This window comes from Oreochromis niloticus, linkage group LG1 (assembly GCF_001858045.2).
Source record: "Oreochromis niloticus isolate F11D_XX linkage group LG1, O_niloticus_UMD_NMBU, whole genome shotgun sequence".
NCBI lineage: Eukaryota > Metazoa > Chordata > Actinopteri > Cichliformes > Cichlidae > Oreochromis > Oreochromis niloticus.
The window spans coordinates 16,446,574-16,464,422 of NC_031965.2; the positions used below are offsets into that span (position 1 = coordinate 16,446,574).

General features: G+C 42.3%; 1 protein-coding gene across 3 annotated transcripts; it reads left to right on the forward strand.

Annotated features, from left to right (window-relative positions):
- Nucleotides 1-827: 827 nt before the first annotated feature.
- Nucleotides 828-17,724, forward strand: tmem255b (transmembrane protein 255B). Of its 3 annotated transcripts, none has more exons than XM_019357464.2 (10): nt 828-986; nt 1,122-1,420; nt 2,013-2,155; nt 2,288-2,350; nt 12,709-12,798; nt 13,727-13,807; nt 14,687-14,772; nt 15,395-15,554; nt 15,842-15,988; nt 16,502-17,724. In XM_019357464.2, the coding sequence occupies exons 2-10, from the start codon at nt 1,357-1,359 to the stop codon at nt 16,721-16,723; spliced, it is 1,056 nt and encodes a 351-aa protein (XP_019213009.1). In that variant the 5' UTR covers nt 828-986; nt 1,122-1,356; the 3' UTR covers nt 16,724-17,724. The 3 variants fall into 3 exon arrangements, with proteins under 3 accessions (XP_019213009.1, XP_003445825.1, XP_013127155.1); XM_003445777.5 differs by having other exon boundaries at nt 828-967; XM_013271701.3 differs by having other exon boundaries at nt 830-1,420; nt 15,845-15,988.
- Nucleotides 17,725-17,849: the final 125 nt, after the last annotated feature.

Genomic DNA, 17,849 nt, shown 5'->3' on the forward strand with positions numbered 1-17,849 from the left:
TTAATATATAACATGCTAACTGAGGCCTGTAGAGTCTGAGATGTGGGGTTTTTTTCAGTTTCTCAGAGAACTGCAAGTGCTGACCTTGGTGTGAATTTGCTGGTACATCCACTCCTGAGAAGACCGACAGATATCTTGAATGATTTCCACTCTCACTGTGGAATAATAGACTTTAAATTGTCTTGATGCATGCTCAATCATCCAGGTAAGTAAATCTCCAAAAGTTGATTCTGTTGATCCTGATGGAGCGTTTCTCCTACTGAAAACGCAACATCAGGATGAACAGTATCAACTTTTGGAGACTTTAAATTGTAAAGAATTGATAGTGTGAGAATTTTACACTATTTTACACACTACAGTTTAAGCACCAAATGGAAAAAACTAATACCTGCACATTATATCCTAACATGAAAAAGAGTACACAGTAATAAAGGTCTGATTTGTGGTACCCCAGCTTCCTCCCACGGTCCAAAGACAATCAGTTAGTGGAGTTATGTTAACTGGTGACTCTAAATTGAGAGTGAATGGGAGAGTGAATGGGTGTCTGTCTCCCTGTGTTAGCCCTGCGATAGACTGGCGACCGTTCAGGGTGAAGCCCGCCTCTCTTGCCATATGGCAGCTGGGATAGACTCTGAATTTAATAAGATGGACAAAAATTTTTGATAGAGTCTTTGAACATATTTACCTTCATGAAAAATCTAATTTTAATCTCCTACATATGAGCTGATTCATATTTAACCCACAGAGGCAAACAGGATGGGCAACAACTTCCAGAACATCCCACGAGGTGTCCTCACCTTATAGGAGGTGTGTTGCTAATTCCAATCTTAGCCAACAGAGGGCGCTGCAGTCCCATATTTGTTTTACTTCTACAGCAAGTGCGCTGCATCCCGACCAGGTGTGATCCATCCGTCTGCAAACATCAACACTCAGGAAACATACATCATACCCTCTGTTTCATCACATCGTGCGTAAAGTTTGATCGTGTAATTACTTTCAGCACAAATCAAATAAGTTTTATATCAACTTATGTAAGATCAATAACTGAATAATTGATCACCGAGGTGAATACAGGAAGCTGATTGGTCTCTCTCCCTCGGTGTGTCGCTCTCCTTTTAAAGCTCCAAGTAAAGTTGAGCCCTCGTGAGCTCAGAGGCAGTCAGCTGTGATCAGACCCCACATCTGGACACTGAGTGGATTACAACAAGAAACCTGCGCGAACCTGCAGCCTCGAAGGGGATGAGGAGTCTGTTTTAAAGAGACAGAAAAGTCGAGAAATAAAACACTGCGAGAATCGCCTCCATCCTCCTGATCTGTGTCTTCGTTTCAGGGCAGATCCATCCTCACTGAGTGAACATGCAGCAGCCCGAAACCCCGCAGATAAGTCAGCAAACTGCGCCTGAACCTCTGGATCCAGCAGGTACACCTACAGTCACTTTCTCAGTCAACAGACCTGAAAATGTTACCCTTTTATTTATTTCATCTTTTTATATTATTTTAGCTTTTTTTTATTTTTTTATCATATATATATATATATATATATATATATATCATCTTATTTATTCATCCAGGATTATTTGTCCAAGAAGCGTTTACGTGTAGTTAAATATCTGAGGAAAAGGTTGGATAACTCCTGCAGAGCTGAATTCTCAGATAAAGGCTTCATCTTTGGGACAAGTTCAGGAAAAAATACATTTACTCACATAGTTTTCCTTTTTTAAAATCCTGCTTTACTGCACTGTCATTTAATTTTTACTCTACTGTTCATTTACTGTTTTTCTTCTGTGTAATACAAATTTCCTGAGCATGTCCTTCTAAAGAAAAACATCTCAAAAATGAGATATGCTGCTGCTGATGATAAACCTACAATAATAAAGAGACAAATAATGGTGCCTTGACATTAACATGAGCCATTTCAGCTGCATGATTGCAACAGTCAGCAGTCTAAACCATCATAATCAGGCGAGTCGGGTGAAAGATGTTTCCTGAGTGTGTTTTCTGTCCCCCTGCAGCTCATTACCTGCGTCGGAGGAGAACTGCTCTGTGGGTGACCGTCTCTCTGCTCACTCTGGGTCTGCTGGTGCTGACCATAGGTCTGATCTCGGCCACTCGCACAGACAACGTGCCGGTCGTTGGACTATACCCGGGCATCATAGTGAGTGGCGGTCACCTTTACTCAGTTCTCATGCTCTCGGTCATGAAACCCCTCACGGTTAATCGGACATTTCTGCTCCTCTGTCAGACCTTCATGTGCATACTCACAGTTTCTCCTTTCTGTGCCCTGCAGTTGAGTTTTGGAGCATTTCTGGGTATTGTTGGCATCCACCTGGTGGAAAACCGCAGACCTATGGTGAGTGTGCTCCTCTGGCCCTCCTGTCAGATTCAAATGCGGATGATGATTTCAGGTATTCTTTTCCTCTAACACCTTTTTGTCTCCATGTAGACCTCCACATTCTTAAATCAGACCTCAAATAATCAGAAACTTTAAAAAATAAACTGGCTGGTTATAACATTTCTGGCTTGATATAGGTAAAGTTTTTACCCTCCATAAGGAAAAAACATTTAATCCCTCAGATGAAGTGACCAATATCCATCCATCCATTTTCTTCCCCTTGTCCATTCATGGTTACCCGAGGCAGGGTAAACTCTGTACAGGTCAACAAAAACAGAGAGACAGACGACCATTCACACCCAAGTGTTTTCTATCCAACATTCACACCCTGTGAATGGATCAGGAGCAACTCAGAGTTCAATATCTTGCCCAAGGGTACTTTGCCATGCACACTGTAGCAGCCAGGGATCAAACCACTAACCTACCTAATTAGTACACGACCTGCTCCACCTCCTAAACCACACCTCCATTTCAAGAAATGATATCTAGCACAGGTTTGCAGATGATTTTCTGCATCACTGGCTGATCTGTTTACAACCAAATTATTTGCATAAGGAGGAGCTGCAAGTGTACTTAAAATTATGGCGCATGTCTACATATATTTACCCGAAAGGTCCCCAAACAGAAGCATCAATTAATGTGTGTTTACATCACCACAGCTTTGTTGGGTGGTTTGCTCTCATAGGTGATATCAGGTGTATGGGAACATCTGGCTCAGTTATGTAAAATGTGAAGTTTCCTTCATCATTCATTGGTTTGTTTCAGTCACATGCTGCTAGTTTGCACAACTAATATGGCTTCATCACAGATGTGTGGGTGAAGCGGGTGAAGCTGCACTGAAGCCTTTTATTTGTGCGATTTCTGTCAGCTTTTTAATCTCCATCATACTCATCCTCTAAAAATGAGGCTTTGTTCCTGGAAAACAGGATATATATACATCACAAATTAGAGGATTATGTTACAAACTTTACAAATTCCCTAAACTGTTTTGTGGGAATTTGCTCTTATGAGCACGAAGCAAATCGGATTACTCACGGGAGGCCTAATGCATCCTCGGTCCTTGTGCCCGGGTTAGTGTGCGTGACAGGATTTGCGGTGAGGGGAAGTGAATATATTTTTCTCTGGACTTCAGTGACAAGAAGGGAAATTGGGTTAGTATTGGTCAGTTGCTGACAGCGCCCCTTTATTTGAGGCAGGGACACGGGTATTATATCCTCACAGTGGCTCTCTGTGCTCAAAGAAACGATCATGTTAAATGATTCAGGAGTGGTGATTACACGTAGGCCTACCTACAGAAATATTAGAGCCTCTGAAAAACTCCACAGTGCGTAAAGTGGATTTCTAATGTCAATTAGGAGGTTTTAAAAATGGCCACAGTGCTGAACTGACTTACAACCGGTTTGTGTCGATGTTCAGGCTGCCAACAAGGCCAACGCTGCTTCAAAACCAGCGGCAACCAGAAGCTGTGCTGTGACATTTAAGTCGGCCGGTCAGGATCACATTCAGAGCACATGAAACCCAGCATGAGACTAAGTGTGTGTGACATCATTTCCACCTGCAGGTTTGTCCTGATTTTAACGTTCAGCACATCCAACAGTGTTTCAAAGTCCAGCTGAGGTCTAGTTTCCTCAGCTGCTTCGCTGGATAATAGAGGTTATTCGGGCTGGCATGCTGGGTGCTGTAGCTCTGTAACCCTCACAAGGGAATTCCTCAGTATTTTAATTCAAAGCAGAGCTTTGGTAGTGACTGTCAGCCTTCAGTGTCTCTGAGCCTCCTCAAACTGAACAGCAACAAAACTAAACTGTTCCAGCTCTGGAAAGTGCCGGACCTCCTCTTTGACGTCTCATCATTTTCCGAGGTCAGCAGCCCGGGTGTCATTCTGGACTCCACCCTCTCCTCCTCACCATCACAAATCAAATCCATCTCTGAATCTGCTTTTTTTTAAACCCCCTGTAGAACATCTCCAATCAACCATCGATTTCTAATCTTGCAGCTAAAATCATTCATGCCTTCATCTCCTTCCTTCTCGATGGCGTCCTGTTTGCTTTCCCTTCCAGACCTCTGGACGAGCTGCAGCATGTTCTCACCCTTCACTCAAGCATGGCAGCACGTCTCCCCCCACCCTTACACCTTATTTAGACTTCTGAAATCTTTTTAGAGCCTACGACGTAACCTAAATAAGCGTCTGCCGCTGTTGCCAGTGTTGTTGTGGAGGTAAGAGAAGGAGGGCTCAGCTAAGTGCTTGTAAGATTAAAGCACTGTAATCCAGTCGGGGGCATGAAATTTTGGCCTCACAGGCATAAAAATATTTCACATTTCAGTGTGCTGCGTGTGGAAAAGTGCGTAAGTTGATAAAGATAGCTGAATGTAGGCTGATTGGGTCCTGGTCTAGATTACTGAATGGCAACGGTGATAAATGAGCCTTTGTCATGTTTGGTTTCTGAGAGACTCGGTATGATAAGGGTGTTTTCAAACCACAGAAGGTGTCGAAGCTAAAGCAAATATTTGATTACGCAGGGTTTTCTTATTTATGGAGGAGTACGGGCGTGGTGGATGACGGGTGTATTAAAGCTGCATTTGAGATGAGGGCATCGGATTTCCAAAGTCAAAGCTGCAAATGTGACATTTTTAACAATAGCTTTTATATAAATTATAGAATATTTACCTAAGATCTTCACTTCATGATCCCACCGAGGCAGATTTCACAGTGTTTTGCATATACTAGCTGTTTATGTATCCTACACAGCTTGGGGAAACTCGTGGATGAGCAGCATTATTATTTCTCAGACTTCCAAGATTTTGTAAAGAAATTGCTTCTGCGTTTGGATGTGTCCTTTTATTTCATTTCTTTGTTTTCTTTCTGGTGCGTGAAGGACCTCCTGTCTAATCAGGGTGCAAATAAAGATAAAGGTTTTGTAGATGAGAGGTGAGGAAATCTGCCCCCCTCGCTGTAGTATAACAAACAATGAATTTAGCAAGAAGCAAACGATCCAAAAGACTTTGTGAGTGAGTGAATGGGTGTATGACGCACTCAATTAGGCCTCCAGGTCATCAGGTCTCAGGTAAACGTTTGGCTATAGCAGCCGTATTTCTCAAATGATCGTGTGCTAAAGGGAAGTGAGTTAAATTCAAGTAAACTGTGTCCTAAAACAGATCGATTCTTTTTTCCTGTCCCTGAATGACTCCACCTGAATTTCTGTGTGTGTGTCTGTGCTGTGAATTTTTCATGTGTCGTCCAGGTGTCGTGCGCCTGGTCAGATCACATTGGCTTACTTTTCTCTGCAGTGTATCGTATCTGATCTGGTCTTACGAGATATCCTTGTGCTTGTTCACATATGTAAAGAAATGTAGCATCTGTGTGTGTGTTTGCATGTGTGTTTACAGCCCACAGGGTCCAGTATAAACCTGCTTTTACTTTATAAAGATCTGCAGTCCTTGTTGTTTCAGTTCTCAGACTCTGTGTGGATTTAAATGTGTGGACAGCAGGAAAGACACCGAAAGCTGCCGTCTCTGTCTCTCTGGCATCACTCCCAGCTCTGCGCTTTAAACTTTAATGGTGTGATCACTGGTCTACGGTGTCTCTTATGAGGCACATGTGGCACAGCTCTCACGTAGGTATCTTCTTCCCTCCTGCATCTGAGGCTTGTACTGTAATACGAGAGCTGGCTCGCAGAGCGAGGCCGCTCATTAAAGAACAACTAACTGCCACAATGCCGCGGACACCTGAGAGCACCGGAGGCTGCCTCGCTTCCTAGGTTGGTCTACGCTTTTGGTCCTTTGACTTCATATAGCAGCGGATGAAGACGTTGATGTGGTATGAAGAGAAGTGATAAGCTCATCTACTGCAGCCAAACAGAAGTTTCCTGTTTGAATGAAGGCTTGTAAAATCAAAGCAGCTAAAATGAAATTTTATAGCAGCTTTTATAAACATTAGAATTCACAGGTGAGGCTGACATACTAAATAAAGATAACAATAAATGATAAGTGGTAAAAGTGACCAAAAAAGTATATAAAATATACAGACCTATTGCTGCTTAACTTTCTTTAATGCAAGTATCTATTAAGCCAATCCTATGGCTGAAACTCAAAGCATTTAGACATGGTCAAGATGACCTGCTGAAGTTCTACAGCTGCAGAAGACCACACTGGGTGGTCCTGTCAGATAAAATGAACAAGGCCCACCAAAGTTGGACAACAGAGGATTGGAAAAACGTTGCCTGGTATGTCTGAGTCTCAATTTCTGTTTCAACATTCAGATGGAAAAGTCAGAATTTTGCATAAATAGCATGAAAGCATGGATCCACCCTGCCTCGTATCGGCAGTTCTGGCTGCTAGGGGATATTTTCATGGCACATTTTGGGCCCCTTAGTTCAAAATGAGCATTGTTTAAATGTTACAGACTACCTGACATGGCCATCCCTTTATGAGCACAGTGTACCCATCTTCTGCTTCCACCAGGATAACACGCTGTGTTGCAAAGCTCACATTAGCTCAAACTGATTTCTTGAACATCACAATGAGTTCACTGGACTCAAATGGCCTCCACAGTCACCAGATCTCAGTCCAATAGAGCACCTTTGGGATGTGGTGGACAGAGGAATATTTCTAGCAAACTTTGAAACTTCCATCTCAAAATTTGGAAAATTAGTCAAGCACACAAAGCCGCGTGTGGTTTCGTCAGGAAGGGCAAAAACAGGTAAATCAAACATGCACAGCTAACTGCTTTAGCAATGAATAAGGCAGCAGCTGAAAGTAGATCTTAGATAAAGACAATAAAACAACAGCAGTGAGACGAGCAAATTACAGAATATCTATGAGGCAAAGAAAGAAGGAAAAGAAGAGAAATATTAAAAAATGTTAAGTTAATAAAAAAGGCTCTGACAAACTTGCTAGCGCATCACTAAGAGGCTCATAATAAATGATCAGCATGCGCAGCAGCCTACATTTGGACCTTTTCGGACTTCTGGCAAAAAAGTGGCAAAAAGCCGCCTGGTTGGAGCTCTGACACTTTAAGTGCGATAAACACAAACGCTGCTGACTTTTCTGGTTTTCCTGTTTTCCTTTTCTGGTTTTCACCTGTGCCTCCTTCCCCTGTTCATTTCATGCTGCTTCTCTCCAGTTTTTGTCCAACTGTTGATCCTTTTTCCTCGTGATCTAATTCAAAGTAAGCTGAGATTAAAGCTTACACCTCGCACATCAGTGTTAAACTATGAGCACTGTCTAGCTGTGTCTGTATTTTAGCACCTTCACCTGTCTCAGAGACCGGCCCTCCCTGTGATCGTTGGTATTTGTTGAATAAAGCTTTACAAATGTTAATGACTCGTCCAGCCACGTTTCATTTTGTCCTTTGTGAAGGACTGTGAAGCGTGAAAATCTGTCTGTAAAAAAAACCTCCACTTCTATCTGCTCTCACACATCCAGTGTGATAACAGGCTTCACTGCCCTCAGACCCTGTAATGTTTCTTTATGACCACACGCTTCACGTGGCTCGTGTTCGTTACCCCGGCGGCCTCTCCCGTAGGCACTGCCTGTATCTCACACGCTGCCGTCCTCATGGTCACCTTGTAGCTTCCGAGAGAGGAGCAGCGAGCCTTTAAAGGGTCGTATTTTACCCAACAGGCCGGGGGACGATTGCTTCTTAATAGCAGTGTGTTCAGCTGGTGTCATGATGGGACGCTGGACCACTGAGCAGGGGAGGAAGTCCTTGCAGAGGTCAGCGATTTTGCTTACATAACCTGATAGGTATCTTTACCGAGGCTGTAAAATTCCTCATTTTATGTTATTAGTGTTTCGTCACCAGTGGGGTTTTTTCCCTCCCTGTGTTTTCCTTGTCCTGTCCAGCAGTGTAGCAATCAGAAGGCCAAAAAATGCCAAACAGATTTATTTTTACAAGTAGAGCGTTATGGCATTTGCTATAATGGTCTACTACTTGATAGCTCTATTTTATTGGGACCCTTTTAGGATTTTTTATTTTGGATTGTTTCAACGACAATGGACAAGACCAGGGGATGTGAAAGAAAGAAAAGAAAGAAAGAGAAGCTGGAAGGAAAGTTAATAGAAAGACAGGGAGAGAAAAATAGAGGAGAAGAAGAAGATGAGAGAGAGAAAACACTGAGAATCTGCTTCAAACAGCAGAGAAACCACGGCAACAATCAACATAAATAACAATGATATTGTTACTGAGCAGCACACAGTACTAATAATACAAGATATTTTTAGAGGCAGCAGCAGCCAAAGATAGTGTGTGTCTGGGTACCGGTATGCGTTAGCACTTGTGCCCCCAGAACCCCAAGACTGCCCCGACCCACCCAGGAGCAGCTCAGCTATCAGGCTGATAACTTGTTCCAAGTATTCCACTGTCACCAACCCCCCCAGCAGCGCCCCACCCAGCTCCCAGAAAAACTCCATCCGAGAGCCACCAAAGCCCCATCCAGGGCAGGACCACAGCCCCTGCGCTAAGCCCCAAGAAACCTACCCCTATCAAACCCCCAGACGCCCCAAGCCCTTACCCCCTCTATATTGGTTAATGCTAAGGTTAATTTTATTTTTCCAGTTCATGAGGACAGTCTTCTTAGCAATGCATGAGGCGGACTGTGTTCATCTTCATAATGACATCATCTAAGTCGCCAGAAAAGCAAACTGAAGGGGAGGCTGGAGCCCTTTGATAAGTTTCACATATCCAGCACCAAAACATGAACAGGTGGACAGAACCAAAGAGCACGGATATAATTGTCAGGTGTATTCCCTCGACAGCGTGAGCAGGTGTTAGATGACACGAAACCCATCATGAACATCCGCTGACCTGTGTAGTGCACTCTGTTCATGATTTTGTATTGTATTAATTGCAGACTGGGATTTCTAGTCATTTAAAGGTTTTTAAACATATCTGTGACCAGAAGTTTTGATCAAACCTAAGTGATAGATCTGCCTCCCATTTAGCAATACAAAGGGATATTGATTCATCTATTTATGAGAGTGTCCTGTATACTTTAGACAGTTTTGAGGAATTGCACCACACTTGATGGTGTAATTTGACTTGTTTTCTTTTTTTGCTATAGATTTAATTTGATTAAGTTTATATTCTAAAAATCTATTCTTGTTAATCCTGTATTGTATAACTAATCTGTCAGATAGAATAAAGTCTGTTCCTCTGAATATATATGTCAAGTATTCAATTCCTTTACAACTCCAATCTGGGAAGTTTATCATATTATTGTTCTGTAGGATGTCAGGGTTGTTCCAGATGGCTGTACGTTTGCATGGGATTAATGAAGACTCAGTCATTTTTTAAAAAAAATCCCACCGTGCTGTCAGAGAGGAGCTGATATTGATGCTTTTGAAGCTTACATGTCATTTGATGTTTGAGCTAATGAATGGTAGGTCCAAAATCTCTATATTATTGCATAGTGCTTGTTCTACATCTAGCCAGGGCTTATCTAAGAGGGCATGTTTTAACCATCCTGAGGTGTATTGTAGCCTGTTGGCTAAGACGAAGTGGTGAAAGTTAGGCAGATCTTGTCCTCCTCTATCCTTGGTCTTCTGTAGCGTTTTTAAGCTAATACATGGGGCTTTATCTTTCCAAAGGAACTTCACCGTTTGGAACTTTCCAAAGGGTGAAGGTTTACTCTGGATCATTGAGGATAAATGATTGATTCTTGGCAAAACCCTCATTTTTATTGAAACGACCCTTCCCATGAGTTATATGGGTAGAGACTTCCATCTAGCTAGATCGTATTTGACTTTCTTTAAAAGTGGGATGTGGTTTAATTTAGCTAAATCTGCGAGCTTAGGAGAAACAATACCTAAATATTTAATTGGGTTTAGTTCCAGCTGTACTGAGCCTGTCCATTTCTTCAAATAGTCCACTCTGACTAAGTTGATCGCCTCCAAGAACAAGTAATCGAGGCATCCTCTTCTGGAGCCTGCTCCATGCACATTCAGTGTGACAAACCATAGTTCTGTGTGTGTGTGTGTGTGTGTGTGTGTGTGTGTGTAGCTATGAAACGAATGAATGAAAAAAAAACTGATGTCCATCAGGTGAAAGAGAGTGTGGAACCGGAGTTTGGGCAGGTAGTGTATTCACTCTATAGAGTAACTGTACTGTTGATAATGTAGATCGGCTCTTCCCAAACATTGTGTAAATGAACGATCATTAGAGAAAAGGCTCAACGTTCTGAGTACTGATCAGAATAAATCTTACAGAGGTGTTTGAGGCGCCTTTTACTGTTTTCATTAGATTTTTTATGTAGAATTTTTAAAAAAAATGCTTTAAAATGTAGCAGATTGAATTCAGAGATACGGTAATGAAGTAAATTACTTCACACTTTACAGTCGCATGTCAGTGAAAGGATTCGACTGAATTACTTTCCCGTCTTTTTAATGTTTCTTCCCCAAAGCGGCTCCTGAGAGCAGAAAACCATCTACAGTATGCCGCGTGTCTTTAATCTTTTACACTATTTGATTTTTCAGTATCAGGGGAGGTTTGGGTGGCGTGGATATTTTATGTGCTGGCAGCTGGTGCTAAGGTAATATGAAGTAATGCAGTTGTCAGGCTCTATTGTCTCTGCCGTTGGCCTCATCTCCCACTTGCAGCCCATAAAAGCGGAGCCATTTAAACCGCTAATGAAGCAGAGAGTCTGGACCAGTGGCAGATAAAACCCACCCAGAAAAGCTTATATTCTCAGCCTGCCTCTTATTTCACTTTGCTCAGGAAAAGCTCAGAATTAATATGCCTTCGTATCCATTTTTCCCCAAATAAACGGGACAGTGTGTATTAATCATGCGCAAACCTGTTTTGCTAAAAAAGTTTGATGATTTATGGAAAAGAAACAACATCCTGTTTTAATACCTGGAGCTGATTGTTGTGACCATCACGATCTACAGGTTTCTACTTGTTTCTGTTGCTGTGAAAGCTAACCGTTCCTCCTCTGACGGTTCCTTCATTTAGATCCAGCCTCAGTTTTCAGCTCATAAATCTGCTGCGATTGTGATCAGCTAACCTCTGGATCAGCTTGCACGTTCATCCCAATGAACGTTGTCTCAGCAGCTTTAAAGCTAACAGTAGCGTGTTCACCCTGAACTGGGTGAACAAAGAAATGGCAGTTTTTATAAAAGTGGTCCCCCCACCAACTGTTTCCATTTTCTTCTGTCATTTGCTAAATGCAAATTCATTTATTTTCAAACTAACAGACAAGCTAGCAAAGATCCCCTTTTACATAGAGTCTTTAGACATGTTTTTACTAGCAGCCTGTCATAAAAAACACACAGTTTGTTCTGATTTCTTTAACTGAATCTAAAAAAAAAGTTTCACAGGCATAAATAGTATTTTTGTGCCAACAAGGTGACTTCTAAAGTGCGAATAACCAAAAACTTGGTGTATCAGCACGGTGTGCACTGGGTCCTCAACAAATGTAAGGAAACTGAACAATTGGAAGACAAAAGACGGTGATCATAACAACTTCCAGCTTGTTAGAACTGCACAAACTATATTTTATATTCATTTATATACTGTTTTTCCATCTATGTCTGTACTTGTTGCCCTCTGTAAAACAGTAAGCCACTGTTGCCAGTTTATAATAAGCTACAAAATCATTTTTTTTCTTCCTTTTTGGTCTCAAACTACAACTACCAGAGAGAGAGAGAGAAACTGTGTTTCTGTGCAGGAGGTTCAGTCCTGGAGGAGCGATTGAACAGACAGTAACCGATGCTCGATGATAAAGTTTATGATCAGACATCTGTGATCAGCCAGCTGGGTCTGCTGGGCTGTGTGCGTGTGTGATATTAGAAAATGACTTTATCTAACAGAAGAAATCTTATAGGAGACCCACGTGTGCGCTGCATTGTTCAATTTGTCTGAGGAGTACAAATTTGAGGTCAGGATTCGACTTTGTTTTCTGATGGTTAGAGTTAGGAGAAGCATTATGTCAACTTGATGTCCTCACAAAGATGTGAAGACGAATGTGTGTGTGCGTCTGCGTGTGTGGGAGAATTGGACTGACCTTGCTCTGTCCTGCGTGTTGCTTCTTCGCCTGTAAATCAGCCACAAAGCTCCTCTGTGCTGGCAGAGCGAGAGCCTCTACATTGCCTTTATTGTCCTGCAGGCCAGACGTGCAGACGACCAATCAGCAGACATGCCAAGCTTAATATCCGTGTGTGCGTTAAGTTTTTAAAATCTTGTTTGTGCTTTTATTTAGATATATATGCATGCAAATAACACAAAAACACGAGCTGCACCTGCTCTGATAGTTTTGTTTTGTACTTGAAAATCATGTCTTGTGACTCTTCTCTGTGCTTTCCTCCCTTCACTTTTCTTTAAGCTGGTGTCCTCAATAATCTTCATCAGTGTCGGAGTCATCGTTGCCTGCTTCTGTGCCATCGTGGATGGGATAATTGCTTCAGACTTTATTGTAAGTATCACTTTTATTTGTCATAAACTGAAGCAGGTATCCTCACAGACCGGGTTTAACCACACATGCTGAGATCCAAATGTCAGATCAAGAAATGTGTGGGTCCAATGCAGACCAACTAATCTCAGCGAGCTGCTGTGTGACATGAAAAGCTGACAAACTTTCAGGATACCAGGACTGATTAAATTCTTTGTGTCACAGAAAACTTTGATGACAACAATAAATCAGCTGGGATGTGATCACCAAACACTCTCACAGGTTAAATCAGAGTGTAGAGTTTAGCTTGTGTGCATTTTGGTAACACTTTACAACTAAAGGTGTAATTCCCCTTTAATCAAATGGAATTTCAAAGTATTTTATTTGAAATTACAATGTAATTATATTTGCCTACACCTGCTTAAAGGTAGGCACACTAGAACAACAGAGTAACCAGTCAGGTTTTTATAGGAAACAAAGAAGTAACTACATAGAATTACATTAAATAGAACTGTTCTTCCTCGCCAACTGTGATCATCCTAATTACATTTTAATTTCAAATAAAACACATTTAAATTCCATTTAGTTACAGGGGAATTATCCCCTTTTATAAAGTATTACTCGCAGTTATTTGTGTAAGCAGCCTCCACTTCCTAATGAGAGTTTCAAAGCTGGACCCCGTCCCCGTTATCGATCCCCAAGTGCTTATCAGACCTCTGCAGATATATTCATTTTGTGATCTCATGACTGTAAAAGTCACATTTATTGCACAGTCAAGCTCTGGACAGTGAGAATGATTTTATTACCCTTCACGTTGCATAAAGTTCAGTAAGGGTTTTATTGAACGAGGTGGGTTTTGTGCACCGGGTAGACTGGACGGTGCGCTGCAGCAGGGATGCGGAGGATGACGAGGATGTGATCATATCAGATGTGTAACAGCTCTCTTTTTCAGGACATTAAGCCTGTGCAGGAGGGTATATGTGACTTTCACCCCAGTGGATCTGGCTACGCCTACGACAGCTACTACACTGAGGTGATTCTCATATATGTGTAAACCCGCTTTCTGTCAGTGTGAAGAAGTTTAAATACACATTTAATAAAGTGTCATCTCAACAGTACGCCTCAGTTTTTCTACATGAGAAATAAACGCTGCTGTAGGTAATGAAGGAAATCTCTCAGCACAGCTCTCTGAGCATAAAAAACACAAATAAATGTGTAAAAAAATTACAGAAAATGTTTTCGTAGCTCATTGCCCAAACTGTCCAGAAAATTTCTTATTTTGCTAAAATTTTTTAAGTTATTTTACTGTGTACACGTGGTGAAATTCCTATAGCAGATAGTGAAAAAACAGGATTTATCTGTAATTCAAATGTTTATCTATTACTACATGACTTTGGTGTAGTATGAATGGGAGTGGGGGAGGTCTTCCTCAGTAGGATAAGCTGTAAAACTTATGAAAATACAGTTAAAAATTTACGCCCACTTTCACATTTTCCAATAGTGACCGGATTAAAGACTTTGCTGGGCCCGTTCTGAGCCCCCCAGCCTTATGTTTGACACCTCTGTTTTAAAGAATATACCAGAGTACTGATTGTGTGGCGTGCTCTGACAACCTTTTGATGCTCAGTTGAAACTTTTGCAAAGGGTGCTGTGACACCTAGTGGTCAAATGATGTTACTACACAGATTTACTGGCTCACTGAAAGCAACAGCATTCCGCCTCGCTCTGCAAATCAAATAAAAAGCACGTAGATGCTGTGGAAGCAATATGTTGACAACTTTGTGTGTGTGTGTGTGTGTGTGTGTGTGTGTGTGTGTGTTTGGTTATTGGTCCATGCAGTTCTTGTTTATCTGGTTTCTGCATCTCCATCTAACCCATCTCTCTCTATTTGATCCACTCTCTGGCGCTGCAGGTGATGTGCCACTCTTTTGAGAAGTCATGCAAGCTGAAAGTGAGGAGTAACACCTGCTACTGTTGCTACCTGTATAACTGCGAGAGGTGAGACAAACTCAAACTGCAGGTCTGCAGGCCATAACACAACACAGGTTTGTGTTATTTAACCATTTCTCTCCAGTTTAGTTTCAGAGGAGCTTTTCCACAGGTCATGTCAGAACACCGGCCAACCACTTTTTTTCTGTTTTCCAGTTATGAGCTTATAGTCTTCTAATAATAACATAGAGGGCAGAGGGCAGCAGGAAAATAGCATCCCAGACATGAGAAAGAGCTCAGAGAAACTGCTGCAAGAAAAAAACACTGGAAATTTCAGCTCTTTCTTGTATGACAGCCAGCTCTTAAATCTTGGATATTTTAGCCTAACACACACACACACACACGCACACACACACATACACAAGAGAAAGCGCTTGCAAAACATTCTGCCTGTGCCTTTGACCGCGTTACCACTCAGTCATAAGCCGATAAAAGGCTGTCTGGAAATAATAAAGCAAGCAAAAGTGATGGATGGTGTAGGAGACTCTTTGTTTTCCTGCCATCCTGGAAGGTTTGGGATAAAACAGTCTGGGATGTGAAATGGAAACTACAATAAAAGCCATAAAGCAGAACTTAAATAAGTTACACCTGCGATTTTCCTGCCATGTCACAACTTATTCTTATCTTCCAGCCTGTACTCCTCACACTACTACGAGTTCACCGGGGTCAGCAGCTGCTGGGATGTGGTCCAGCTGTACCGCCTGATGTGGACCTCGGTGGTGCTTAACGTGATCGGCTTGTTCCTGGGCATCATCACCGCCGCCATCCTCGGAGCGTACAAGGATATCGTGGTGAGGAGTCCAAGAGGATTTAACTCACTCTACCCCCGCTCCCTCCCAAAAAACCAGAAACCCAAAACTTTGAAGGCAGAGAGTTTAGAAGCATTCACATGCTATGATCAGCTGCACTCTTATTTGGTTAAATAAACGCAGCAGCTTTGAGCAGTTTAAACTTCCTGATGTGTTCCTGCATCTGTGTAAATGTGTGTTAACCTGTTATTTTAACAGCAGCTTGTTTTTAGTGATCTCCGCTGATGTTTTCACTCTTTACCTAAAGCATGTTTTACCGTTTCCTCCAGCAGAAGCCTGCTCCTCAGATCGCTCCCAGCCCAACGCCAGCACCTCACATCCTGTACAACCCGACCCAGCACATGCTCACCTACCCCAACTTCTGTCCGTCGGGGCAGGTTCTGCCCGCCTACCCCAACTACCCAGTATCCATGCAGGTAGGAGCTCAGGCCAAAACTAAGAGTGAAACACAGGGAGATGCACTCGCCAGCCACTTTTATTCAAACTGGTTTCTTGAATCTCACTTTACCCAAATGATGCTACTGAGGTGTACCTAATAAAGTGTCAGTGAGTGTATATTCCTGCTGTACTAGCACTCTAGTATCAAAACAGCTGGTGATGGCAGTGAACTAATGCCTATTACACATGAGCTGAAAGCACAGCTGTAGCTCATAACAGAGTCGCAGCTGGCTCCTGGTTGGCTGCAGACTCCTCAGCTGGGCTTGTTTCACATTAAAGCTTAACAACTCCATGAAAATGTGCCACAAGTATTCCATCTTCCTAAACCAGGCGATCACCTTAAATCTGCAGATGTGTTGCTTTGGTTATGTATTTCTGTCCGTCTGATCGATCGCTCGGGGTTGATCTTTGCTGATATTTGATATCTCTTTGGCTGAACTTCCACATGCCCTTGCAGCCAACCACTTCCTGTTTCTCCTCCTCTCCCACAGCATAACACCAACCACCAGGCACCTGCTACTCCCCAGATGCTCCCTCCTGGGGGAGAACCGTCTGAGGAGAACCAGAGCCAGCTGCCCTCCCAGGTCCCTCCCCAGCCACAGCCTCAGGGAGCCACCCAGGACCCAGGAGGCTACATGCTGACCCCCAACGCTCCGGTCCTCTATGCATCCTCCTACAGCGCCTTTGAGAAACCTCCACCTTACGCCTGCTGAGACTTTAGACAAATATGGAGAGCGTGCTGCGAACACCTTCACCTGGTCAGACTGAAAGTAGCACAAAACCTTTCAGAGACAGAGATTTCAATGATTTAAATGCTGCGTTTCACGTGTGTCTAATGGGTTTCAAGTGAAGTCAGACAGAGATTTATGGTTATGTAGTGTTTAATATGTAGACATGAGTCCTTTTAATATGTAGCCATCAAAGGAAACTTGCTTATTCACTTAGTACCACACAGCTCTGAAGCTCTGCACGGCAGCAAAAAGACCAGAAATGAGGGAAAAGTACCAGCACCTCTGAATCTGCTCGATTATTAACAAAAGTTTTCTTTTAAAAAAGACAAAAATTGTGAGGTGAAAGTGAATAAGCAATATTTCTCAAGATGTCAAAGATTCTTTTAAACCTAAGGCTGGCCTTTGGATGGCTTCACACTCAGTTTAAATACTGACTGTGGTCTGGTTTCTAAGTTGCAGGTCGTTCTGTGTATCGTCTCATTATACTGTACAGTTCAAAGGGCTTTCCTGAGAGTAAATTATGTTCATGTAGCTGTTATTTAATTATGTTTGTGTGACTCATTTAATGTGCACTTTACAGTCGATATGACCTCTGAGTTAGTGATCGATGCATGGGACTGTGCTGGACCTGTAAGAAATGCATAGTAAGGGCTTTATATTAAAAAAACCTCACCTTTGAAGGAGTTCAACACTGACAAAAATAAGTTTATTTGCTGTAATATCCGAGGCAGAGAGTCTGAAAACGGGTCTTCAAAGACTTTGTGTAACGTCTGTCCTCCACTTTTCAAACAAATCCAGGCAAACGGTTTTCCTTGTTTTGGCCTTCACTCGTCGGAAAAGCAAATAAATTTATTTTTCCAAAACGTTGAGCTTTTTTTTCAGTGCTTCTGTTGGGTTTTTTTCACCTCAAAGGCAGACCGTGTAACTTCATAGTCTCATAATCTTGTTACATTCATAAGCAATAAAGCACACCTCTGTATAACCCAGTGCGCTGAGCTGTAGTTCTGCTTTTTTCTGTGATATATTTGCTTGTAGCAACTGCTGTTATTAAACTGTTGAGTGAACCTACTGTGGTCATTCTCAGCTCCACACACTTTAGGTAGTTTAG

Excerpts from the sequence above, each read along its gene's own strand:
- tmem255b (XM_019357464.2), top strand. The coding sequence starts at position 1,357 with ATGCAGCAGCCCGAAACCCCGCAGATAAGTCAGCAAACTGCGCCTGAA. Across the intron at positions 2,156-2,287 it reads GACTATACCCGGGCATCATA|TTGAGTTTTGGAGCATTTCT; the intron begins GTGAGTGGCGGT and ends TGTGCCCTGCAG. Across the intron at positions 2,351-12,708 it reads TGGAAAACCGCAGACCTATG|CTGGTGTCCTCAATAATCTT; the intron begins GTGAGTGTGCTC and ends CTTTTCTTTAAG.